Below are 27,802 nucleotides of genomic sequence, written 5' to 3'. Positions count from 1 at the left end.
ACACACACACACACACACACACACACACACACACACACACACACACACGACTGAAACAAGTGTCCACCAACTTTCCATTTGATTTTATTGAAAACATTATAAAATAACATGTGCTACAGCAGCATTTCATTTTTTCTTTACCATCTTTTACATGTTCACATTTATTCAAACAAAGTAGAAAATGGCTTATACAGCACCCCCTCGGTTCGAGAAGTCCAATCAGACGGGGAGAGGCTGTGACAGAAGTGATCTGCTGCCCTCTTGTGGTTGCGAGCGGAAGTTCACTGGCCCCACACCATGCCAGGCCCTGCTTTTACCCCAAGCAGGTTTGGGGCAATTCCAATTAAATTCAGTCAATTCCGGACTAATTAAAATCCAATAGATGAATTGAAACATTCCCATAGGAAATAATGGACAATTTTCGATTCATCAGTTGAAATTTAGTCCATCCCCTGAAATAAACTGAAATAGAGTTGATCCCAAACACAAAGAGGGGCACTAGATTGAAATCCCAGGCCCACATGTCTAAAATAATAAAACAAAATTCTAAATGTCTTCTTCTAGACACTCCACCATATAACACGGTACAGGAAAACTGGTACAGACTTAGATAGTTCAGCTAAACAGTATTTTTATGTTGAAGTTGTTCGTTGTTACGCAGCCTTCACATTCAAAGAAGGGGGCAAAATCTGCTGAAACAAATCAAAATACATTATTTGGATAAATATGCCAACATTATTTTCAGGAACACATCTGGCAAGAGAGAGGATAAGCATAGCAATTTAAAAAAGGAAATATTTGCTATATATATATATATATATATATATATATATATATATATATATATATATATATATATATATTAAAAGACATTAATGGCAATGAATTCCTCTCAGATTTTTGACATGTTGCATCGCAGCCCATTTTAATAACCAGCACAAAACCACATCTTAATTAATTGGCATTTAATGAGAAGCCCTCTTCCTCCCATGTTTAGAGCTGCTGGTTTACATTCACAAGGAGATTATAATGGCATTAAGCATGTTCTCACACCAGACATTTTGGAACTACTTACGTGTATGAGCGGTCTACTCTCTGGCCAGGGACCCACTGAGACACACTAACCAGATTTAGTCATGGCAGATGGTGAACATAATCGCACATCTGAAACGAATGCGTCTAAGTTCACGTGCTGACGGAGCCACCACTGAGCCACCACTAAGCCACCACGGAGGCAACTGCCCCGGCAACTGCCCCGGCAACAGCTAAGCAAGGCTGCCCAGTTTAGACTGATCTTTGGGGAAGTGTTTTTTGCCTCCCTTACACAGTGGGAGAGTGATCTACCAAGCGAGTGAACTGACCAATCACACTGTCTCTCCCTTCAATGACAGACATCCCTTCAAAGCCTTTGTCAGAGCAGTCCCTCCTTGTAAAGCAGGACTTTGTTTGGTACTGTGCCACTTCAGATTTCTTATTTAAAGCACTTGTTGCGCCTAGCTGTCACCCGGTTGTTAAGTGACTGTTAAATGCATCTTGATCAATACATTTGTCTTTTTATAATACGAGCCACAAGCGTGACCGATAAATAAATCAAGGAACATGATTAAAAAAAAAAAAACAGGTGTGTCAGGAGAGATTTCCAATATCCCAAATGACTAATTTAGGTGCCCTGCAGGCTAGATACATATTCAGAATTTAATTCGAAAGTATTCATTTTAAAGCAAATGTTTAATCATGCAATTCAGCCAGCGTTACAATACAGTGCATTCCTTTCCCCCGGCTTGGCAGGCCCTCCCAAGCCAAACTCGATGGAAATCATCCGTCATGTTACAGCTGACCTCATCAGCTGCCACCATAATAAAGTGTGCTTTTGACATCATTGGTGCTGATGGCTTTTGGCTACCAAAAAGAGTTAGCATCTAGCAATGGCATTGTAACCCCCCCCTCCCCACAGCTAAGCTCACAGCTATTCATGGCACCTAGCACAGGTTTAGAGTGGCAGAGCCCTAATGGTTTAGCAGAGTTATGGCAATGACAAGTGAAAAGCTTTGGCTGTTTTGGTTGTAGGTACGGCTGATCCCTTGGGGCTTCCCACTGCCACTCTAACCCTTTTACTTCGTCCTGATAATGTATCACTCTAGTTGGCGACAAATCCAGCCATGGTGAACGCTAATCCCCCATCTGTTACGACCCACTTGCGTCACGTGTGACCCAACGTGCTCTGTCGAGGCAAAACTGAGCGTAGCGTGAGTTTGATTGTCCTCTTTCTTTACACGTTCACTGTATGAGGGGTATGAATGTGAGTGAGGAATCATACTTTTCTCCTTACAACCAATTGTGAAGAGCAACATGTGTACAATATCTGTTTAATCTGTAGATGACGACAAACCCCAGAAGAACATTTCAAAAACAAGTGTTTCAAACCCAACCTATGTTTACGGCCTGGAATACAGCTGGAAATATAATTAGGCTACCTAAAATATATATGTTACCATGTGTTGATTGTATAGCCCGTCTTTAAGAACAGAGGATGTGTCGTGGGGACGTATTGGCCCTTAGCTGTCTTTTCCTCTTCCAGTTCGAGGGACAAACCCCACTAGTAAGTTTAGAGGACTATGAATAGTGACCCTGGGGCTTGTTCAGTGAGGGGAAACATGGCCACCTAACACATTCCGACGTGGGATATTCAAATCGATGAACCTCGGTTCTGTATGACCAATGTAACTGGGTCATCATTGGGGATCTCAGCGTTGGGGAATGTTGCCCCCTGCTGAATACAAGACCCAGGTCATTCAACGCACAGCGGCAGAGGTAACCCCTCTACTGTAACCAACTCCCTACAACACACACCCTGCTCCCCCCCGTCCAAAACCATACACTGTTCAGTTGCTTGAGATAGAGATCTGAGCATCTACAAGAAGTCCACCTGACGACTTCAGTGTCCCAATCCTCTTGGAGTTCTCTCATGTGTCAGTCGATGTACTATACTACTGTACGTATTCTACACTATGCCTTCCTATACCTCGGGTTCAGGGCCCATCCCCAATTCAATTCAAGTGACTCAATTTCACCATATGCATGACAACAAAACATATTGCCTGTGTTAAAGTTCCCTACACAAAATAAAATAATGGGGTACATATCCCTGTAGTAGTAGTATGATGATGATAGCTAGCAGACTCCCCCAACCAAAATTCCCTGTTGTTTTTGTTCTGTGATTAGTGTTAACAGTGAAAAAGCCAGGATTGGAATGACTCTGTTCAGAGAGGCACAACAGCAGCACTGCTCCCTCCCCCACCCCCCCCCCCGACACATGCGTGTGTGCGCGCGCACACACACACACACACACACAAAACCCAGGTTGCCTGTGTTGTGTATGTGTGGTGTTGCTGTGTGGTTTCTTCTTCACTTTTTTTTCCTGTCCCATCCCCCCCTCTACACAGGTGCCTCAGGACTTCCTGTGTCGGAGGGACTCGGAGCTGCCGTTGAGTTTGCTCCGCCCTGAGGGGGTTGCCGTGCTACCGTTACCGAGGGTGCGGTCTCGGTCACCGGGGGTCTCCTGCTTGCGACGCCGGGTCTCTTTGTAGCGGAGAGTGATGTCGCTGTGGGTGACAAAGATGAGGGTCAAAGGGCGCACAGAGGAGCTTGGGAATGAGTCAAAAATTCTCTCTCTCTGTCTCTCTCTATCTCTCTGTCTCTCTGTGGGTGTCAACTGTACAGCTGGGGTACATAGAATTTCAGCCTGTCAAAAAAGACCATTTCAATAACACATGCATCCACTATCTGGGCACTTCAGCGCCGTGACTCAAACTCCCTTTGTGACATCAGAGTGTGGGAGGGCCTGGAGGCAGATGATTGGTTGGAGGTGCATTGTGAGAGGTAGAGCTGGTGATCTGGTTGGCTGTCAGAGGATGAGGAGCAGTTTTGTGGAGGGGGGGGCATACTGACTGAAGGGCAGAGGGGGAGGCCAACAGCTGTCCTGTGACCAAACCCTCAGTAAGACTTAATAAGTGTAAATAAAAAATAAAAAATCCAGGATGAAGTGTTTAAATACCCTCAAACTAGGGCTGCACAATATATTGTATAACTATAGATATCGCAAGGGGATTATTCATATTGCGAGAGGCTGAAATATTGGCCTTCTTTGACACTCACAAAAACTCATGGACACGGTACAGTGCTTCAAATGAGACGCACTTGACTCATACTTTCACTCTCCGCATGGACAGACATCGTCGTATTAACTCACTTAGACAAATGTATTTGTTGTAAGTCGCTTTGCATAAAGGCGTCTGCTCAATGCCATAAATGTAAATGTAAATGTATTCAGTGACTGTTCTTCGTTTCAACCATGCCAAGTGGAAATATCAAGTGTTCACCCAAGTGTTTGGTATATTGCGTCATGTCACTATCAAAATGATGTGAATATATGTGCAGCCCTACACCCGACTTAACAAAAACAGTGACTCATACTGTTGAATGATGTCATATAGGACATGTGGCACCACCAGATCTGGTCACGTGCATACGGTGCCCTGTTAAAGTAATGGGACAGTGCCCTGTTAAAGTAATTGGACGGTGCCCTGTTAAAGTAATGGGACAGTGCCCTGTTAAAGTAATGGGCCAGTGAAGCATTTTTTCCCGTCTTTTGGCTCTACAATCAGATCAATCAGTCTTTTATTTGATGGTATTTTCTGCACATATTGGTTTCACCATTTAGAAATTACAACCCGTTTTATACATTGTCCCCCTATTTTGGGGCAATTCAGGCAAGTATTGGAAAACTGGCTTGACGGGTGTTTCTGGTTCGTCAGGTGTGTTCCGCCACATCATGTGTGCAGGTATAATAGAGCTGTCCATGTTTAGTATTGATTCTAGGTGTTGCATTTGTCAATATGACCAAAGAGACGTCAATGAAAGTCAAGGAAGGCATTATGAGGCTGAAATTTACAGTATGCCACCTCATCTGGGAAGTATGGTGGAAGGGGTTTTCATAGCTTGGGCATGGATAGCTTCCACTGGAACTGGCTCACTTTTGCATTTACATTTATGGCATTTAGCAGACGCCTTTATCCAAAGCGACTTACAACAAATACATTTGTTTAAGTAAGTGAATCATCTATCCAACAGTCATCATAAGACAAACTAATCAATGCTCACACCAGGGGCCATTGGCATTCTTAATGCCAGAAGCCTTTATTTATTTATTTTGTATTATTAACAGGAGAGAACTTGTACAGGGGGGTAGTGGGGGTGAAGAGGTCTCCATTGTTGATGTAACTGCTGACAACAGCACCAGGATGCTGCTGCTAAAGTGCTTGTCAGCCAAAGTACAAGCAAATGCCTCCAAACTCGTTGAAAAAAACTTGGCGCTTCATCATATAGCAGGACAATGACCCAAAACATACTGCTATAGCAACTAGGGGGTTTTTCAGGCCCAAAGAGTGGAAAGTTGTTGAATGACTAAGTCAATCCCCAGATTTAAATCTTAATCTCAATGAACATGCATTTCATTTGCTGAGGAGGAGACTTAAGGCAAAACATCCTCAAAGCAAACATCTGAAGATGGCTGCAGTACAAGCCTGGCAGAGCATCACCAGATAAGATACCCAGTGTCTGGTGGGGTCAATGGGTCGCAGACTACGCAGTTAATACATGCAAAGGATTGTCGACCAAATACTGAACAAGAGTGCTTAATTTGGACATTTGATAAATCTGTCCCATTAATTGTGTGTGCCCTGAAATAGGGGGAGTATGCAAGTGTTGACATTTCTGAATCCAAACTTTTGGAGTGTAGAGCCAAAAGAAGAAAAAATGCTTCACTGTCCCAATACTTATGCAGGGCACTGTATGTCTTGAGCCAACAATTGATGTACTTTGCCCGGTCCAATGGAACCAATGGAATAGTCCCAAAACTAAATCAAGAAAACCTCAAATATGGAAGATGATGATATAAATCACTGCATCAACTTAAAACAACATGCATGAGATGGATCCATTTTTGAGCCAGTCTTGAGCCAAAATGGATCCATTCATCTTCTCCTCAAAATGGATCCATTCATCTTCTCCTCAAAATGGATCCATTTTGGCTAAAGACTGGGTGATAGTGGAGAGCACAGAACGCAGACGCAGACTCCTCTCTCCTACACCTACCTCACTGGACATGAACATTGCCGGTGAGCACAAAGCAGTGGGGTGGGGGTGGGGGTGGGTGGGGGTGCGTGGGGATGGGGGTGGGGGTGCGGATGGAGAAATGGGAAGAGAACAAACCAGAAGCTTTAACATGGCAGGGCTACACCCGGCCATGACCAGGAGAGGGCGGCAGTTTAGAGGGCCGCAAAGAAAAAACAAAAGAAGCAACAACAAAAAAACTAAAATGAAAACATCACCATATAGAATGAGGGGGCCACAAAACAATGAAATAAAAGATAAAATAATCCCTTGGACACAAAAAAAGGAAAATCAATGGATAAGTATAAAAATGCTAAGATTGTACGAGACACTAAATGAGGTTCCATTAATTAACATGAATTAATGCCTTAATAAATATGCATTTTATACAATGCATTTCTCATTAAGTATCAATTGTTGATTAATTCATGTTAACTACACTCTTAATCCAAGTTAATTAATAGAACCTTATTGTAAAATATCAAACTGGTAGTTTTAACCCTGTTTTGAAGCTAAACAGTGTTTGTTTACAATAACAAAACACTGTTTAGCTGCAAAACTGGGTTAGAACTCAGTTTTATATTTTGATGCATTATATATATCAGTTGTGATGGGGTGAGAAAATTGAACTAAGCTCATGAGGCATTTATAAGTTATATTTTTCAAGAATCAATGGCTATATTATTAATTTAAAAGTAAAAAAAAAAACCGGATTTGCCGATCCCAGCTTTGTCCTTTAAGGGTGCAAAAAATATGTTTTGTACTTTGTTGCCCTCTGTGGCAACACCAACGTTTTAAAATCTAATAAGCTATGTTTTCTATAATGGAAAATATGTTTTCGATCGATTTTTAACCATCAAACATAAAAATGGTACTTTAAGGTTTTGGGTGGCACTGGTTCCAATCAGGTGCTCGAGCAGAACATTGTTTAATGTTCAATTTCTCTTTACCATGGGCAGTTGGAGCTTTTTAAAAGCTAAAATCTTACATTCCACACCTTTAAATAATGTCTTTATTTTATTAATACAGATCACCTTACCCAGTCTGTTTATTGTCACATTCTCAAAAGGGCCGTTCTGTTCGTTGAGTTTTGCTCACGAGTGAAACCAGAACCAGTGGACAGGCCTAACCCACAGAGACAATTTGTCACATAGTGACAAGACAGTTGGCTGGCTGCGTCGCTTACCGGAAGAAGAAGCGCCACAACGTCCAGGTGAGGATGAGGAGGATGCCCAGGAACCAGCACTGTGTGACGAAGAAGGGGATTGGAAGCATGATGGTCCTGGGGTCATACTTGACCACTATGAGGAACTCCGTCACCGTGATGGCAGCCACCAGCCAGGCTTGCTGTCCCAGCTTCCTGTAGAATTTACTGAAGCCAAAAGAGAAACAGGAGGGGTTTAATGGATCCAAAACACACTTGACCACACAGACACACTTTCTACATAGGGGTAACCCATCTGATCCTGTCACTTTTCAGCCAACACACTAGTGTTGCATGATGTACCGGTTCTACAAAAGTATCACAAACACCTGCTTTGAAAAAACGGTTCTATACTAGATTTCTTTTTAGAACTGGTTATTTTTATCATAAATGCCTGATGCTGCATTTCCTTATTTTCTCCTCTCCTCATAACATGTGCAGAAAAATTCTCTCTCTATATATATATATATAGCCTACTGGCATTACGACTGCCTATGGCCCCTGGTGTGAGCATTGATTACTTTATCTTATGATGACTGTTGGATAGATGATTCACTTAATTAAACAAATGAATTTGTTGTAAGTCGCTTTGGATAAAGGCGTCGGCTAAATGCCATAAATGTAATGTCAATGTAAGCGGAGATCAGGCACAAGACGAAGTAGCGGAGAATTGACATGAACAGGCACAACACGTTCCAAAACAACGCACACTATGAAGTACAGAATAAATTGAGGAATTCTCATGAGACGGAATTTCCGAATTTCAGGCTGTAGCAGCATTGGGACAGGACAGACGAATAGGCTACTGTCCACGACACAAGGAAATCATTTCCCTTCCCATGCCGTCCGTGACTGAATGGTTAACAGATTTCATGGCTGTTGTGTGATAGAGGCAGGCAGGCCTATGAATATCAAGTTCCATGGCCTGTTACTTAATAGGATATTGTTTCACTTTGCCTGATGTTTTGCTTTTTGCCATGGTACACACACACACACACACACACACACACACACACACACACACACACACACACACACACACACACACACACACACACACACACACACACACACACAACATTACTCACGGGTCGTCCATGAAGTCATAGATCTCCCTCATGGCCACCCCGCCCACGTTGACGAAGAAGACGAGGCGCAGGAGCACCAGGTAGTGCTCCGGAGGCATCCACAGCACAAACTTCAGGTAGAACGTGTTCAGCTCCGCCAGCAGGAACTGACGTCACAGACGGAGGAAGGTGGAAGAGAGACAGGAACGGACAGAGATGAGGTCACAAAGGAGAGAGGGGGAGTTTATTTTCGTGAGAGTACAGAGATGGTACAAGTAACGGCGTGAACAAACACTCGCGGAAAGTCTGTTGCTCAGAGCAAAGATTTTCCACGGCAAGAAGTTAAAATGTAAGACAGTTATGCTCCATTTATCCCCTTTCCGCTCCGCAGGGCTAAACAGAATTTAACAGTAGTTCCCCATATAACCCAATGCAAATCTTTGTTTTGAGTAACAGAGTTTCCACGAATTTATGTAAACTGTATTAAAAAGGTGAAGGGGCACAGTTTGAGTCTGCATGCCCTTATATGACTACCTCCGCCGTAGATTGAAGACCCATCTCTTCAGGCTACATCTTAACTGTCCCTCCTAAAGACCTCTTCATCCCCACTACCCCCCTGTGCAAGTTTCTCTCCTGAAAATACATTTTAAAATAAATAAATAAATAAATATTCCTTTCCTCTAGCATTATGACGGCCAATGACCCCTCGTCCCAGCATTGATTACTCTGTCTTATGATGACTGATGGATAGATGATTCACTACTTAGACAAATGTAGTATGTTGTTGTAAGTCGCTTTGAATAAAGGCAGCTGCTAAATGCCAAAAATGTAAAATGTAATATGACATTTGTTTCTGTTCACACACCAACTCATGCCATGACAATAAAGCTTGTATACATTTGTGAGTGGAAGACACTAGACAGTGACAGAAACCATGAGTGAGGGAGATAGAGGGGAGAGAGAGAGAGAGAGAGAGAGAGAGAGATAGGGATTCACTCTCACCATAAAGATGATGCCGAGGACAGCCAGCCAGCGACGTAGGTTGGAGGCAGGCTTCCACTCAAACTTGACCCAGCTGTAGGGCGTGAACTGGAAGGCTATGCGCTTGATCTTCCCCCTATGGAGGAGAGTGACTATCCAGTATGCTTGCATGTGAACAGCGGATTTGGACCCATTTGTCATTGGATTTGCCATTCTGAATTGGAGGTCTTCAAGGGCCCAAAAAGTTGTGCCCGTCTCAAACTAGACCTGAGGATTTCCTACCTGAACCCAAACAGACCCATCTTAAATTAAAAGAAATAGGTGTCCCAGATTGGGTCACGAATATTCGGGTTATGGTGGACACACGAAGACCTCCATTCTGAATGCACTGATTCGGAACCGCTCACTAACATTTTGGTGCCTGTTAACATAGCCACTAATCTGATATGCTTGGAAAGGTGAAAGTTAGGATTGATTTCAAAAATCCAGCCAAGCATCGTCAGCGGTTACATCTTGCAGGGGCTTGAGGGAAGAAGGCAAAGTCCCCAACTCAATCAGGTGCAGACAGCAGGCTTCCAGGATAACACGAAAACATGATTATTCTTGTGCAGCAATAATGAATTTTCTGGATTTCTGTCCTCAACAATACAATGTCTACTGCGTAAAACTGTAACAACGTTAATCGGAAATCACATTAAGAAGTTGTTTTGCTGCACAAGCAAGGATCATATTTTTGTTTACTCATTCTGGGATTGGAAACCCACTAGCCGCTACCTGCAATCGATTCAATTGGAGCCTTAAAGTACAGAGTACAGTTATTGTGGTAAACTGTAAGGTGATAGGGGAGCAGCGTACTTGTATGTGGGGATGTGCCACAGACCCTGCCACTGGTAGGGTTTCATAGACAGCCAGCCTAAGGTCTTCATCCCACAGTAGATCCCCAGGCTGTTGCACAACAGCACATCCATTATCCACTGCATTGAGCGTCCACGTGCCATGAGAAAGAAGAGACATAACAATCAGCGTCCACTTAAGAGGCCAAGGCCTAACATGAGAGAGAGTCATAATATTTAGTGTCTACTCTAGAGACACTTTGAGAAAGACTAGCATCATCTGACTAAGGACACATAACATGAGAAAGACCAGCATCATCTGACTAAGGACACATAACATGAGAAAGACCAGCATCATCTGACTAAGGACACATAACATGAGAAAGACTAGCATCATCTGACTAAGGATACATAACATGAGAAAGACTAGCATCATCTGACTGAGGACACATAACATGAGAAAGGGAGTCCTAACATTTAGGCCCCAATTCAACCACGGTGACTTATAAGCATAATGCATATTCTTCACATATATAAAACAAGGCTGTGTAACCCACCCACTTTTACAATCCAAGTCAATAAAATAGTCGAAGAAAATTAAACTAAAACAAAAAAGTACATTACATAGTTGAGTGGGAATGCATCTGTTGTCTGAGTGGTGGGCCCACATATATAGGCCCACCCAAGATGGCGGCGGGACAGCGTGTCAGAGAGAGACTGTGAGTGGAGACGGAGGGGTACATACATGGTCCCACCAGCACTCTGAGAAGTTGGGCAGCTGGTGCTCCAGACTGTACTCCAGGAACTCAAACATCACGCTGATGATCATACACATCCACCAGTCTCTGATCATCAATGTCTGAGAGAGAGAGGGGGAGAGGGAGAGAGAGAGAGAGAATTATCACGAGAGTAAATGTGTTTAAAACATCTAAATATTATCACACATCTGTTTCGAGATCTGTCAAAATGGCCCATTGCTGTGCTGACACATTCATTACATAACACACAGTTAGACCTGTGTCAATATAACACAGGAAGTACAGTCACCAAATCAATTCACCTGTGTGGTAGCACATAAAGGTGTGTGCAGAGCACGTGCTCTGTAAACCGTGGCGAAGGTCTGTTGACCAAAACTGTGGTTTGTTTGTTTGTTTGATCCAGGAATCCAGTTTTGCAAAGAACACCAGTGTGCTTGATTTTCCATTCTTTCCAAACCATAACAATGCAACACTATTCTAGAAAGGGCTTGAGAATACGCCATGTTGACACAGCACCCAGACCCACCTTGATGTACCAGCCCAGGAAGTGAGCAGGGACAAAGCCATCCATCTTGTCCTGCACAAACAAATGAGCATTTTAGTCAGATTAACCAAAACCTTCCCAATAACAATAAAACCTTTCAATTCGATATACAGACTGCCTAACACTTGCATAAGCTCTACATAAACATGCATACAATGCTAATGTAAATAACCGTAGTCTCCCCTTCAGAGCTGGGTGAAATGCATACTGTTTAATCAAATACCTTAAAATACTTTGGCCTCACTTGATTTTAGGTCTGGGACGGTGTGACCAATGGATTAGTCCCAGAACTCCAACTAAAACTTGACCAGATAACTTTCAAGTGTTTGACAAACGCATTCCACCCAGATCTGCTCCCTTCTTTACAGTGAATTGAAGTGGCAGGGTTAGTGTTAGCTGTACAACCAACACTGACCTACACCTCAACTGTAAGGTCTATTATTTGACCCTTGAAAGCTTGCGCTTGTTTCACGAGCCACGGTTACAGACATCTAAGACACTTGTTTGACTCGGACGACTGTCAGTGCTTTAATAGTTCCAATTATATATTTCCAGTGGGTTTTGAGGGGAATTGTGGTTAACACACTTGAGCAGAGAGCACAGAAGCAGCAGTATTGAGGGTACAGGAACTAGGCCGCTGGCAGTGGCGGGCTGTTCCCTAAAGGGAGCCCAGTACTGGGTGAAGTATTTTAAACCCAGTCGGAGAGAAGCGTGCGTAATCTGCTTCAGACACATCACTCAAGGTCCTGGCAGACATCCATATACAGACGGAATGAGAGAGAGAGAGAAAGATGGAGGGAGAGAAAGAAAAGAAGCCAGGACTTTCCCACACTCGTGAACGTTGGTTCGAGGGTACAAACGGTATCGTTCGGCACAGGCTCTTGGTTCCCAACCAAGGCTGCAATCATTGGCCCCCTTCCAACTGGCAACCTTCCTTGAGGAAGAGCCAATGATGGCAGCTAGGGAGTCCCGATCAATTCTCAGATGCGGTCCTTTTTAAATTGCAGTTTAAAATGCGCACCAGTCAGGTTTTAGGACTGGATATAGCACCACCTCTGCTGCTGAAATCGGAGAGGGGACTATGATTCAGTCTCTGTCCGTTCATAGGTCACAAGCTGTTTTGGTCCCTCACCGAAATGGTAATGTATTGATGCGAGCTATGCACCGTGTCAAGTTGTCCACACTCATTAAACATATTTAGAACTTTAATTATTAAAAAACACCGTTCAATAACGCCAAACAAAATACTGTGATATGATATTCAGGCAATATCACCCAGCCCCAATGGCAACTGTGGCAGATTTGACCTCTGTTGTTGTGTAGGACGATGACATCACAATGCTGAGCCTGTCTTTAAGACAGTGTTACGCAGCAGCCTTTTTGCCAGTGTCAAGGGACGTGTTGTTTTGCTGAGAAGGAGAGTTGGTGAAGCCTTACCCAGAGGTTGTGGAAGGGATCGGTGGTGTTTCCAGGGTCGTAGACGAGGCAGTTACCGCCATAGTCCCTCTCCGGCAGGGCCACACCCAGTTTGGGGTCGATGTACTTCATGAACTGCCGGCCGTCATGAACCGTCTGCTCAAGTCGGCCAGGGTGAAAGAAATCATACTTTAAAGACACTTAAATAAACTCATCGAATCAATCAACCAATCATGATATTTGGAAACAATTCAGAATGTCCTGGTTTATGTAGGCTAAAAATATGCAGTTGGGGGTAAATTACCATCCGAGCAAATCATCCAAAATATAAAACGTAAAGTAAGAGTTGGCTAACGTAATGGTGAAGCTTGGTTTTGTTGTGTTCTTTTCAATTGAACTCCCTGAAGTTCCACTACACTCCTCCACCGTAATGATTAGTCTCTACCCCCTGCCCTGCCCTGCCCCAAGAACTTGACTCAGTATTACAAATCTACTCATTAGATTGATTCGTGAGCGAAGCAGCAGCTCAACTTTAAGCACAATAACACATAATTCATCAACACTATAGGTGGACAAGTCCCTTCCTTTGAGATCAGCCTCATGACTTGCTGTGATGTCTGTGAATGTAGTATTTCTATGAGCATGGGGCGTTGAGACTTGGGCATAGTCTAGGTTTTTGGTCGAGATATGGGTGACAGAATGTAGGTGTAGTAGTGTGCAGGGAATTAAAGGAGCAACCAGCGATCCTAAATGCCTCAGTGGCCACTTGAGGAATTACAACAACAGAGCTTTTAAACCACAACAAAGTCTTTTTATCCCCACGCTATTTATTTTGCTATGCTTGTGTGTGTATGAAGGTGCAAGTACAATAGATGTGCTGTGCATTGCTGCAAACCCACCTGGAACAGGATGAAGATAAGGAAAAGCTCGTAGACAACGGTGACACATAACCAGAAACGCCAGTATGCTGCATAGAAAAAAGGAGAGAGAGAGAGAGGTAGAGAGAGAGAGAGAGAGGTAGAGGTAGAGAGAGAGAGAGAGAGAGAGAGAGAGAGAGAGAGAGGTAGAGGTAGAGAGAGAGAGAGAGAGAGGTAGAGGTAGAGAGAGAGAGGTAGAGGTAGAGAGGTAGAGAGAGAGAGAAAGATTATAATTTTTGCATAATGCTGTTCAGCTGCTGAGAACTCCTGGGTCATTCCATGTCACATTAACAAGCCATGACACTCACAATCTTAGATTGTTCTGAAATGGTTTCTGCAGTTAGAAACAGATAAGATGACTATTCCTGCAACATTAAATATAGTTTAATCTCTTAGATTGTAGAAAATGTCTGCTACAGGTGTTTTAAAAAAGAAAAAGCGCTCCAGCTTCCAGATCCCCTTCTCAACTTAACCAATCAACTCAGCTAAAAAGAAAAATATGTTCATTAAAATTGCATATTTCATAGATTATTGTGTATGTTTTTATATTGTTCAGTACACAGCACTGTTCATAAATGCAGTTCTACAATTAAAATACTGTTCTTTCAGTCCACACTTATTTCAGATGTTACACATTTTAAATGTTACAGTAGGCTTGTTAAAAAAAAAAAAAAAAAAAATAATTAAACTAGTCTAAAACCGTAATAAAAAATAAATAAAACTGTTACCGGGCACTTGAGCATAAAGGTTCAATACCTTCATGACTAACATACCGTCAAAACCTCATACCATGATTGTTCTGTTGCCCTGTCCAAAGCTGTGTCATTGAAGTTGTGTGTCTAATGTCCAGTGTGACCACTAGATCTACACACAGTTCTCCATGTTAAATCATAAACCGTAGCAGCGTATTCCTGTTCAGTGTGTATTTCTGTCTATTGACACAACATGCAGCTGGGATATAATATACAAGTCCTCCAGACCATCTCCAGTCCCACAAATCAACATGGGTAATATTCAAGATGAAAATGTCCATGTCCATAGCTTTCATAGGAAGCTTTCATTTTTAAATAGGACCAGACACGCTTTTCAAACGGTTTTTCATTCCAAACAAGAAGAAGTGAGTCGGCACACAAAAGGCAACCTGCAGAATCTTCTTTCAGAAAAAAGCTTTTTTTAAATATTTGTTTTCTTACATGAATGAAATCATTCTATCAATCAGTGACTTATTATCTTAGACAGTGCAAGATCTGCAATGGTGTGAAGGGCCTACAACGCAACGACTGATGCAACGTTCACTGAAATGTAGCTCCCATTATCAGACCACCTCCCGTGCTCCAATAGGCTTGCAGACAATCCTCTTGGCTCAGCTGAGCTCAGCCCACCCACCCTCCCTCCCTCCGTCCTTCCCTCCCTCGGAAGCCTATGGAAGTGAGTCACTTTAGCCCCCTAAAGACCCAGTAGCCAAGAGTGCATTCACTTCCACGACAGAGGAAGGAAGTCATTTTCTGTTTCCAACAGAACTGCTTCTTGACTGTACCCTGATAGGCTTGGAGCACAATCAAGCCACTGCTGCTTAAAGCAGGCTGAAAATATGCACCAGGTCTATTTTGAGCTAACTTGCTCTGCTTCAGAGTTGGCTTATCAAGGTTCAAATAATCGTTGGATTAAGACTGGCACTTTCTGATGTCTTAAAAATGAAGCTTTAGATTTTCTTCCCGTTCTACTTATTTTACCGGGTATGTTGATAAAGCAAATAGAAGGTATGCGGGGGAGGGAAGGAGGGGGAATGAATGAGTCAATTGAAAGCTTGGGTGGCCATGATAGTACAACAGAGAAAATATTACATTGCGATCATTTTGCTAGATATTGCGATAGCTATATGACTTGCAATACATCAAACACTAAAGGTGAACACGTGACCTTTCCACCTGACGTGGTTGAAAACAAGTGTCCAAGTAAAGAACAGTAACTGAGTCCGATAACCAAATAAAATAAATCTATGCATGCAGAGAATAAATGTGAGAGTCAAGTAAATCCCAAACACATTTTCGTTTTATTGGTTGAGTAAAGAAAGGCCAATATTGAAGCCTCTGGCGGTACGGACATTGTAACTGTTCATATTGTGACATCGATAGCTGTATGATATGTTGTGCAGCCCTACATTATAGCACGTGGGCCATTGGGAATCGAGCCAGGATCCAAGGATTATCACGATTAGTGAGTGAATCCTTGGTGAGCACACTGTGTCAGGGCCTCGTTTAACGTCTCATCCAAAAGGACGTCATCCTTTCACAGGGCAATATCCCTAATTACTGCCCTGGGGCATTATTGTAGGCTACCAGAGGGATTAGTGCCCACTAACACCACTTTCCTGCAGCCTGTTTGGTCTCCCAGTAGAGGATCGAGCAGGCCTAACTCTGGCCTAACGCTGGCCTAACGCTGGCCTAACTCTGGCCTAACTCTGGCCTAACCCTGCTTAGCTTTGGGGGCAAGACAGGGTCCAGAGTTTCCACTTAAACCAGAACCTGATCAGAATCGCAATCCGTATCTTAAAGCTCATCTATACATAGCAAATTCATCATATACACAGTCGACAGGTAAAGGACTCAGAGCCCAACCAGCCGCACTGAGGTTTCCTTCTCCGGGGTGAAGTCGCCCCTGAGCGCTGTGTTCCGTGTCCTAGCTAGTCCCCTGGAGCTACGACATTCCACAAGCCGTGCACAATGAGGGGATTTAAGATCTTAACACCGTTGCTTTGAACCACTACGCCTCCCGGGGTCCCGATAAAGGACCTGATCTGAACACAATCATATGGGCTATGGGTACTATGACTGACTGACGTTAACATTATCTGAAAATATATTGTAAATGTTCAGTCATCACCTAAATGAGGATGAGAACGATAAGTGGGTGAGTACGGTAGTCACCATACTTTATCCTTCTCCACAGGCCTAACACTGAATAAGCAGGACGAGCCCCCCACGCCTAGGATCCATTGTGCCAAGACGAAAACCTATACCAGCACCCAATTATACCCCTAACATTGTATACTGTCATGCACAAGGGACAACAACACTACATCATCACATGGCATTTGCAACCCTCACAGCTAGGCTTTGGCCCCCAAAACTGAGTCAGCACAAAACATGACATAGGACTGGACAGAGCTGAATGGGGTCAGATGTAAAGGCCGAACTCCAACAGTGACAAACCTACAATTCCAGAGGCATTAATAAACCAGAGGTGCTGCCCAGGAAAAACACTGTACCAAACCGGCTCTGCAAGCTGAACGGGACAGAGAGCGTGGCTGACAGGAGACATGTCACAGCATCGACCTTCCACAAACGAGTCTTTGTGCCGCTCGGAGGGGGCGGACAAGAGGCAGACCGAAGGTGTAGCAATACCAGCCCAAATTCCTGGCCTGCCAGTGAGGATCTCTCTCTCTCTCTCTCTCTCTCTCTCTCTCCACCTTCATCCTTATTCTCTTCTCCCATCTTTCTATAGCCAGTTCCATTAAAAGGCCAGTCGTGAATGGCCCAGTTCTTTGTCAGACTACTGGGTCTGGTTCAGGTTCAGCAGAGGCAGTCAAGGGGGAAGACGACACAGTTCTCCCCTGTCTCTAGGATTGGATCAACCAAAAATACTGTGGTAGCATACGCTTCATAAGTAGGCCATACTGTAGTTCAGTTTGAGCTACATTAGGTGGCATCAAGGGATGGTACACTGTTTTGACACTTACATTCTTTATAAATGTCCTTTTAGAAACTCAAAATCTCCTACCAGTGTAGCAATCTCCAGCATCTTGCATCTACTTCAGTGTCTATTGTGAGTGTTTTTGTTTCTCTCAATTTGGAGCAACTTGCACTCTGGCAGATATCACACTGGTGAGGCTACCCCTAAAGCAAGCACTTCCAAGTTTTTAACCCTAAAAATAAACTTGAAATGCATAAATGAACACAACCATTTTATTATTTTTTATGATGTAAAATGGAAATGATTACAATTCTCTAAAATAGGCAACATCTTATATGACTTGTCGAATGCCTCTTTAACACTACTTTTGTAGGTCAGGGACAGCTGCATGCCATTCAGCTGCCGAATATAGGAAAAACATTTTACATAACGCAGGCTGCATTCATTTGTGCTCAGATACAGCGTTGAAATTCAAATGTGTTGTGTATAAACAAATAACCTGAAGCCATAAATTATAAAAACATGTTCCAGAATCAGTCACTTCAAAAGAACTCTAATAGAAATGTTAATTGGCTAAAATAGAGGCTTTGGGGGCGCTTAGTGGCGTAGCACACTAATGCGCTTGCCACGTGGTTGTAAGGTTCCTGGTTCGATTCCGACCCTCGACCTGTCTTGCATGTCGTCCCTCCTCTCTCTCCCATCCTTCCTGTCAGTCTCTACTGTCTCTGTCCCAATAGAGCAGAAATGCCCTTAAAAAACATATTAAAAAAAATAAAAAAATAAAAATAGAGCCCTTGAGGCTAGCTCAAAGTAACGGTTGGTCCATATCACCCAAAGCAGTGAATACAGAGCAGAGTGAAAGCCCTACTGATAAATGTGATTGCATCGTCCAACCCCTTGTACTGATTTGTAGTCAGTCTCTCGGAATAAGCATGTCAAAAGGACCAAGTAATGAAACTTAAGACACTATATGTGCCATTTAGCTGACGCTTTTATCCAAAGCGACCTACATTGCAGTGAGTGGATACATTTATCAATATATATGGTCCCAGGGGGAATCAAACCCACAACCTTAGCGTTGTTAACGCCACGCTCTACCGACCGAGCCACAGAGGACCAGTAGATACTAGGGTCCGTACATTCTCTACAAGACTGCATATAGCAACGCACATAAAACCAACCCTGCAGTCGTTGTAGGTAAAGTATTGACGGTGCGTAATGCATGTTGACTCCCAGTTAAGTGCTGTGTGCTTTCCCAGGTCTGGTTTAGTGCAGCACTCAAAGCACTTCAGAGCAAAGGGCCTGGCCTCCACAGCCTGGCCTCCACAGCCTGGCCTCCACAGCCTGGCCTCCACAGCCTGGCCTCCACAGCCTGGCCGCCACAGCCTGGCCTCCACAGCCTGGCCTCCACAGCCTGGCCTCCACAGCCTGGCCGCCACAGCCTAGCCTCCACAGCCTGGCCGCCACAGCCTGGCCGCCACAGCCTGGCCGCCACAGCCTGGCCGCCACAGCCTGGCCGCCACAGCCTAGCCGCCACAGCCTAGCCTCCACAGCCTGGCCTCCACAGCCTGGCCGCCACAGCCTGGCCGCCACAGCCTGGCCGCCACAGCCTAGCCTCGCTCCGTTGCCTTTTTCCTAAACAAACAAATGTTGACTGCTATTGGCTATTGGTTTCACTTGAATGTTGTAGACCCAGGGCCATGTTCCGACTTCCCTGCTTACAACGCCTTTTTACGCGCTTTCCTAGATTTGGTATTACCATTTTGAAAATGTGTGTGCATGCAGTGTCTCGCCGAATAGGCGTTCCAGACTTTACGTGCTTGGAAAATCACACCCTCTGCCTGAAAATCACACCCCTCCGGTGGCCAATAAAAATCATCTGTTCAAGTCTACTGATTTGTCTAAGGAATTCCTAAGTCCTATGGCCATCGTTCTGGAGAGATAGTAAAATATAAAAACTGGAATATAATTATTAGGCTATAAATTACACCTAAATAGCCTAATATTCTTCGCCACGCTTTGGAGTGGAATTGAATTTTGGACAATCATTTTGCGACGTGGAACTTTTGATGTGGGGATTAATTTTGCGTGAGGGGGATCTTCAAAGCAGTGCAATGCGTTTGTGTCCTCTCTATCAGTTCAATAAACCATACGATCAAATAGATTTAAATTAAATGATCTAAACCACAGTCACAGAAAAATGCATATGCTCGCAAACTGATGCTGCATGTAGGGCTGTCCATCAATCATTAATGAACACTGTCCACGGCGCTTATATTGCTTTGCTAAATCAGTGGTTGAAGCATTGCAAAGTAGGCCTTCAACTGTCTGTCAGAAATCCAGGAGCTGTGCCTTATCCAAGAACAACATCTCCGAGACAATGGATGTAATGGATATGAATATTGGATGATCTATGATCAATCTTCAGACTGAGCAGTGTTCCTACAGCTCGTTGATGGGCTGTCTACACAGAGACTAGCTGGGACTCCAACCACCAGTATTGATCTGGTGTGAGGCATTTGGTCTCTCCACAAAATGCATTTCTAAAAGGGAGGGAAAGTGGATCGATACTCCATTACAGAGTCTGACTTAACACATGTGCTTGCCATGCTGACAACTTTATGTGGGATTCCATGTTGAGTTTCAATTAATCACCGCGCCCCCCCCCCGCTCCCGTTCACAGTGCCACATCAACACTATTTTCCTGTAGCGATCAAGTGAAGTTGCAGCGGATGTGAAAAAGCATAACAGTTTAAAATAATCCAAGGCACTCACGCAACAATATTGTCTTTGAAACAGCGATTACCTACTAGGGCATAAACTTATCTGATAGACATCTGATAGTGTTTTTCAGCTTTGCAAGGACAATATCATCCTCTGTCAGCGGAAGTGGGAGGGTGGCTGACAAGTGTGGATGTGCAAGGATTTGCTGAGAGTGTGTATTTTTTGCAGACTGGTGGCCTTACCTGGATGTGGTCTGGTGAACGGACCGTCTTTGGCTTGTGTTACTCCAAAGCAGAGGAACACTAGGATGCTGGCCACAATCCCTCTGGAATAACACACACACACACACACACACACACACACACACACACACACACACACACACACACACACACACACACACACACACACACACACACACACACACACACACACACACACACACACACACACACACAATACAGCTTGTAATGCTATGGCCAACATGAGAAACAGGATGGGCAATTTAAATCCATGTTATTTCTTGACATGACTGGACCTGACATGGAATTGTTGAATGGAGGTCAAACTATCAGGTAGGAGCCGAAGCCACGCGCTCTAGAGGTCAAACACAAGTCAAGAAAAAGGGCATGCTCTGGGGGTGTGTCCTCTGGGGGGTGTGTCCTCTGGGGGGTGTGTCCTCTGCAATAGTCTAAAGCGGCATCCTATCCATCCGTATCTACATTTCCCTTCATCCACACCAACCTCTACCGAAGAGAAATTGACAGGTGATAACCCATACCGAATAGGCCTCAGCTACACTGCTTTAACCCATACCGAATAGGCCTCAGCTACACTGCTTTAACCCATACCGAATAGGCCTCAGCTACACTGCTTTAACCCATACCGAATAGGCCTCAGCTACACTGCTTTAACCCATCTTTGTCTTGTCAGATCGGTGCTGACGAATCAGGTGACGAGACACGGTGGGGGAGGCCACTCAGGACTGCTGAGACGAGCTCTAAGGATTACAGCAGGAGAAAGCAGCAGCAGCAGCCAGCCAGAGAGCCAGGCAGCCAGAGAGCCAGGCAGCCAGAGAGCCAGGCAGCCAGAGAGCCAGGCAGCGCGCCTTGCTGTGACCCTGAGGGGGGGGAGGGGGCGGGGGGGGGGGAGGAAGCTCTAGTAGCTGTAATCCAGGCGAGCTAGGCCGCGCTAGATGACAAATCCTGTTAATGAATGTCGGACAGTGCCGACAACCCCCCATTGCCACCCACGCCGGCTTGGCTATTCCTGTCCACGTCCCCGCTCCTGCACCCACACGCATTTCCTCTGCCCTCTGTCACAAGGCTCTCCAGCGCTGCTTGACAAACCGGGTGGCCAATTGCTCTGAAATACTTTCTATCGATGGGGATGTGTGTGAATAAACAATATTTTATTCCTACTTTGCTATATCAAGGCCCAGAAAAGAAAGTGTCTTTGAAAGTGTCAACAATCATGCTTGACTGGAGCAGTCACCGAAATGACGAGCAACCAAGCTTCGTGCTTCGTGCTGGTTTGTCAGGCTCTTTTGTCCCGTATGGCAGCTGGGCTGAAGGTGACTACTGCTCAAGGTGGAAGTGATTCATTTCTCACCAGCAGGTGTGACTAAGTGTGCGTGTGCGTGTGTGTGTGTGTGACATTTTGACTCTTAAAGCACATTGCATACATACGAGAGCACACACAGACACACACACAGATACATCAGGGGTAGCTACATTGACATTTCTGACTCTTCAAGCAAGCTATACGGGAGTCGGCCTAAACATAAGACAGCGCTACAGTCTAGGAGTGGACAGGGACATGGCTCAAAGGGATTAGGATGGGAAGTGTGCTCGGTTCCAGGACACCGAAACCCAGATTATTAGAACGGAAACTGGGGGAGTTTGAGACGAGACAAGACAAGACAAAATGGCCGACCTTTTGGTGTTGTATGCCGTGTCCTGTGGTGTCTCCTCCAACAGGGTGACATAGACCAGCGCGCAGGTCAGAATGAACAGCACAGTCACGGTATGTGCTCTCCTGCAAGAGGGAGAAAGAGAGGGAGAGAGAGAGAGAGGGAGAGACAGAGGGGGGGGCAAGAGAGAGAGAGAGGGGGGGGGCGAGAGAGAGAGGGCGAGAGAGAGAGAGAGAGAGAGAGAGAGAGAGGGAGAGAGAGAGAGAGAGAGAGAGGGAGGGAGAGAGAGAGAGAGAGAGAGAGAGAGAGAGAGAGAGAGAGAGGGGGCGAGAGAGAGAGAGGGAAAGAGAGAGAGAGAGAGAGGGAGAGAGGGAGAGAAAAGCAATCAATGACAGGTCACACAGTGAATAGGTCACATTCATTTGCTATTGTTAACCTGCGTGACATCGCAGAGGAAGTGTGTCCTCGGGAATCTGCCACCGTTGCGTAATGCCTCTGCGGTCAATGGCAAGAGAGAGTCTTGTGTATCTGATGCCACGTTTATGCAGGGATTATGTTTTAAAACAACACAAGCAGAAGAAAAAAAATGCAGGTGAGCCCACGGCCTATACTATGTAGATGAAAGGGTAGACGATGAAAGACACTTTTTTTTTTTTTAAATATGTTTTTAGAGCATTTCTGCTTTATTGGGCTAGAGACAGTAGAGATTGACAGGAAGGATGAGAGAGAGAGGAGGGATGACATGCAGGATGTGTCGAGGGTCGGAATCGAACCAGGATCCTTGCGATTATGTGGCATGCGCATTAGTGTGCTACGCCACCAAGCGCCCCGAAAGACACTGTTATGTGGAAAAATTACAAATATGCAGAACCAATGATCAGGTGCCGGACAGAAGAAGAAAAAAAATCTCTGACAAAGATCCCAGGGAGAGGGAACTCCGCTGGCTTAACTTAAAACAACAAAAACACATGAGCAAGAGCAGTCACATTTCACCCACAACAATCCTCTGCCTAGTCACGCTGTGGAATACCACGTGTTGTTGAAAAACAATCAACAGGCTTGTGGAAAACGTGTTGTTGTCTTGTTGACAGTCTTTTTTAAATGTCTGTGAATTATCTTTTTTTTTTGTGTGTGTGTGTGCTTCTCACTCAGCCAACTTAATGAATCTCTCTCGAAATCCTCAAGTGAACACTGCACTTGGTCGCATGTGTGCTGCCTGATACATATCCCCAGTGTGTGTCACACTTATCTTTATCCATGGGGATTTCCACACAGTTCAGTATGTTACAAAAACAGGCCATCGTGTACATCGGCCTTCTACATAACCCTATAGAGACAATGATTAACCAAACGCACAGGCACGGAAAGGCAGAGTAAGGGAAAAGAAAAAGCGTGTTTGATGTGGGGAGTGTGATAGAGGAGAGATGTCTGAGAGGTTGAAGTCGAAGGGGGGGAACCTTCAACTGGGTTGAATGAATGGAAAGAGATAGAGAAGCAATATGGGGGAGATTGAGAGAGGTCATTATTACAGATGTCACAGAGCCCATCTGAGGTATTCTGCCTGTCCGCCTGGCCTGCATTCTTGAGAGAGAGAGAGAGAGAGAGAGAAATAGCCAGAAAGAAAAGAGTCAATAAGTGAGCAAGAGATGTCTTTTGCCTATATTTACTCAATGTCCTGCCAAAAACGCATTCTTAAATTAAGCTAGAATTTAGGGTGAAGGAGAGCGAAAGGGCGGGAGGGCGGGACGGAGGGAGGGAGGGAGGGAGGGAGAGAGAGAGAGAAATGGTGTGAAATACAGAATGACCACAGAGGCCACTCTGCTCCACCACCAGTGCAGTGATTGAGTCATGGGGACGGCATGTGGTTTTGTTTTCTCCTCTCTCTGGAACCTGTTTGTCGAGAGAGAAGGCCTCCCTCCCGGACCACTCCTGCCTGACAACAAGTAACCGCTAGGGAGAAAGGCCCACGTGAACCAGAGGGGGAGGGGCCAAACCCAGCGTACTCAGTTTGGTCACGCTACGTTGTGCATCAACCTGGTGTACAGATTTACAGGGTTGGGTTAACGTCCCAAACACCCAGGGAACAGGTATTCTAAGGTCAAGAAAACTAAATTGCTGCTAATAATTGCACTCTGACCCTAAAATGCACTGCGACTTTTATTATTTTTTTATGTCTTTTATGCTTTTTTAAATTATTATTATTATTTATTTTTATGCTCTTTCCTTTTTATCTATTTTATGTAAGCACTTTGAATTGCCTCTGTGTATGAAATATTCTATTTAAATAAACTTGCATCGTCTTGGTAAATTACTTAAAAAATAAAGGTAAAATGATAATTGCCTAGAGGTGGTCTGATAACTGGTTTATTTGGGAACCTTGCAGGAACAGGCGACATACTGAATCATTAGGTACTTGATAGTTAAATGATTTGAAATAAAATGATTTGAAGTAAGTATGCTAACAATATCCAGTTACTGCACAATCAAATACAAAGTGCGTGCCAGCTGTAAACTAGTCTATCAAACAAATTACTTTTATTATTATTATTATTTATTTTTTTAGAATGACCAGCTAGGCTTAATCAACAACACTGTACAAATGAAAAGAGATTATGGAAGCCTAATTGCGATGCATAACATCTCGGGACATTTTATGTTTTTGGCTTGAGAAGATCCTATTTCGGTTTTAAGTGCAACTACGGTAAGTTGGCAAACTGATATATAATCTTACTGTAGGAGTCACTCAAACACACACTTACCAGTTAAACTAAGCCAGCTATCACATCCACTTACAGAAGCTTCATCAATCAGTTCCTTTCATGGCACAGTAAAAACAATTTAGATGACTACAAGGCAAGCAAAACTGTTTAAATAAGTGACCTTTCTATAGTTAGAGTTACAATTCAACCACGCTACCAATGACACTGGATATTTAACAATGGCAAGACAAAACAGACCCCCATAGACCACTCGGGTAACTCCAAGGTCAGCAAAATGGCGCAATCATGCATCTGAATTAAACCACTAACGAGTACAAATCTGCATCGTGTTCACTGAGTGTGTTTGTGTGTGTGTGTGTGTGCTACAAATCAATACGCTATCAGGAGTGGTAGGCTGGCTATCCAATTTTCCCTTCAATAACTTAACTGTTCAACTTCAATGGAATAACAGCCACTCTACATAACTATTCCTCAACGTTGGAATTTACACATGTTGCCCAAAGGCAGAATCATCTTAAATGACAATAAAAACACATTCGTACCTGAACGGTCCACTCTCTTCCGTTTCCAAAGACATTGAATAGGTCCTACCCCCCCGAGGAAATAAGACTTCCTACAGTACCTCTCACGTCACACACACACAGTGTGTGGTCTTATCAGATTAGGAGAGACTGGTTGGAATGGTCTCATCCCTCACCTACAGCCTTTATCCTGTGCATGTCAACTAACTGGGTTTGAGGGTGTGTGGGTTAGGGTTAGGGTTAACCCTGTGTGTGTGTGTGGGTATGGGTCAAGGTGTGTACTATCAGAGTTGTGAGAACAGGATTGACAGCATGGTTGCCACTGTAATTTACAGGATTCACATATCACTGCCCCCCAAAGCATCTGTCCCGGCTTAAAGTCTTTCATGGATCTCTTTCTGCTGAGAAGGCAGGCCTGGAGATATTAGCCCATAGCTTGTCAGCAAACCCTAACTCAAACAAATACTTACACTGGCTGGATCGCTCCGCAACACAAGGTGTAAGGTACTACAACGGCTGCTGCTAACTTAAAGTACATACATCTTTTGAAAGGTTGCTGTCCAAAATGTGAGAAAGATAACTTTAAAAAAAGGGGGGAAAAAGGCTTTGATTTCTACTATAATCTCATTTGTCAGATTTTGCTGTGTCATACTACAGCAAATCATATTTTATAATTTGTCAAGTGATGGTTTCAAGATCGTCTTGAGGCAGGGATGAATGACATATTTTGTTGAAAAATGTTATGATACCATTCCTCATTCCATGCATTACAAGGAGCTGTCCTGATTTCTATCACCACTAGCCTCCACTGAACAAAACCCTTCCCGTTAGGAACATAGAATGACCTGAGTCACTGGCCACTGGGCATAATAGTAACCTTACTTACCAGAAAAAGGTGTTGGTTCCGTCATCGAACACTTCAGACTCCGTTGTCCGTCTAGAAAGGTGCTCTCTGGATGGTTTCCCAGATTTGGGTTTGGTCGGAGTCGCCGGTGCCACTGAGTGGTCGTGGGAACTGCCGGACACTGACGGGTCAGATGAGCCATTATTGACCTGCTCTTCAGCGGCAGATCTGCCAGTGACAACAGCCGCACCGCTCCTCTTCGATTCGGGCTTTGTCATTGCTTCACGAATCCTTCGGTCTCACTTGCACCAGTAGGCTATATCCTGAGGTTACCTTTCTGCTCTTGTCTTGTACTGCGTGACATTCAAAACAGCCGCACCCAAGTAACTGTCAGCGTCTACAGTGGGTACAGACAGTAAACACCATTTGCGTTAGTGAACAGGAAAAGTCAAATATTACAAGCTGTTAATGCATGTTACATAAACTATTTTACAGGTGACTGAGGGTAGTCTGATTGGAGTGCAATTGCCGCGTGCGTTCTTTTGCCTCCTGTTCTGACTAGCTGTGCACTGCGAAAGGCGTTATTGCGGAAACTAGTTGTCGCATCTGACAAGATACCTATCAAGCTGTCAGGTGAACTCGCTCAACGTTATGTGAGCATTTCAATTCTAGACGCGGTCACTGACTTTGACGGGTATTTCGTTAATGTTACTGCCACCTTCGTGAATGACAGGTTGGAACAACTTCAACTTGTTATTTCAGCAGACTGACCTTCACATTTTCTGTGAAAAAGCACCTCGTTATATCTACCAACGTGACGCTAACCTGACACATTATATCGTTTCATCACGGCGACTTACAAACGTGTCCGTTACATATTACTTATCATATAGATAAGTTAAGAAAAACTTACCAGTTATTTGTTGGTCATCAATATCCAGTAGAGAGGCATGTAACGGGGTGAGGTTGACATTGTTGAACTGCAGTAGCTGTCGCTAACTGGCTGCATAAGGGATAAGGAATTAGGGAACCACTGATAGCCAACAAGTCAGCATCACCAGCTCTGCCTGGTCTGACTGTCTGCTGTCTGTAGCTAGCTGCTACACCAACCGATAACTATACGAGTAGCGGACACACATGGGCGTTCAGTCCCACTAACCGCCCCCAATCTGGCGGGCTGTCTGACACGCTAAAGATTTATCATAGTCGAGTAACTCCCAAAATAAATTGTGAACGGAACGGGTTATCACAGCCCTCTATATCGGCACTACACACAGACGCGTGTTCGCTCACAGTTCGGTTATTGTAAACTATCTCAGAATATTTCTGCAGAAGATGTAAAAAAAAAAAAAAACATGTTACGGCCGCTATGAGTGTCGTCACTTCCTCCTGATCAGCATACACATACTCCCGTTGCGTCACTTAACCGTGTGGGGTTCGTCATTGCAACGTGTGTAGAGCGATAATGGTGCATTCATGACCAACTCGGAAACTCGT

The 27,802-nt window shown here is 44.2% G+C and overlaps 1 protein-coding gene across 1 annotated transcript; it reads right to left on the bottom strand.

The window, feature by feature from the left end:
• Positions 1 to 68: 68 nt before the first annotated feature.
• Positions 69 to 27,584, bottom strand: ptdss2 (phosphatidylserine synthase 2). The gene is made up of 13 exons (XM_083666908.1): positions 27,219 to 27,584; positions 26,348 to 26,702; positions 22,244 to 22,345; positions 20,551 to 20,633; positions 13,874 to 13,941; positions 12,996 to 13,130; positions 11,541 to 11,591; positions 11,002 to 11,115; positions 10,279 to 10,397; positions 9,445 to 9,559; positions 8,464 to 8,609; positions 7,358 to 7,543; positions 69 to 3,602 (listed from the first exon to the last, which is right to left on the bottom strand). The coding sequence occupies exons 2-13, from the start codon at positions 26,581 to 26,583 to the stop codon at positions 3,449 to 3,451; spliced, it is 1,509 nt and encodes a 502-aa protein (XP_083523034.1). The 5' UTR covers positions 26,584 to 26,702; positions 27,219 to 27,584; the 3' UTR covers positions 69 to 3,448.
• Between the last annotated feature and the right edge of the window lie 218 nt (positions 27,585 to 27,802).

This window comes from Argentina silus (assembly GCF_951799395.1).
Source record: "Argentina silus genome assembly, chromosome: 3".
Lineage (NCBI taxonomy): Eukaryota > Metazoa > Chordata > Actinopteri > Argentiniformes > Argentinidae > Argentina > Argentina silus.
Note: the sequence above shows the minus strand (reverse complement) of the source record. Positions and strands in the feature narration are given on the sequence as shown.

What these genes read in the sequence shown, in the direction of transcription:
- ptdss2 (XM_083666908.1), bottom strand. Translation starts at nt 26,583, where the DNA reads ATGACAAAGCCCGAATCGAAGAGGAGCGGTGCGGCTGTTGTCACTGGC. An exon ending in ATCCCTTCCACAACCTCTGG is followed by an intron (nt 11,592 to 12,995) that starts GTAAGGCTTCAC and finishes TTGTTTGTGCAG; the next exon opens with GACAAGATGGATGGCTTTGT. An exon ending in TTGTGGCGCTTCTTCTTCCG is followed by an intron (nt 3,603 to 7,357) that starts GTAAGCGACGCA and finishes TGTCACCCACAG; the next exon opens with CGACATCACTCTCCGCTACA.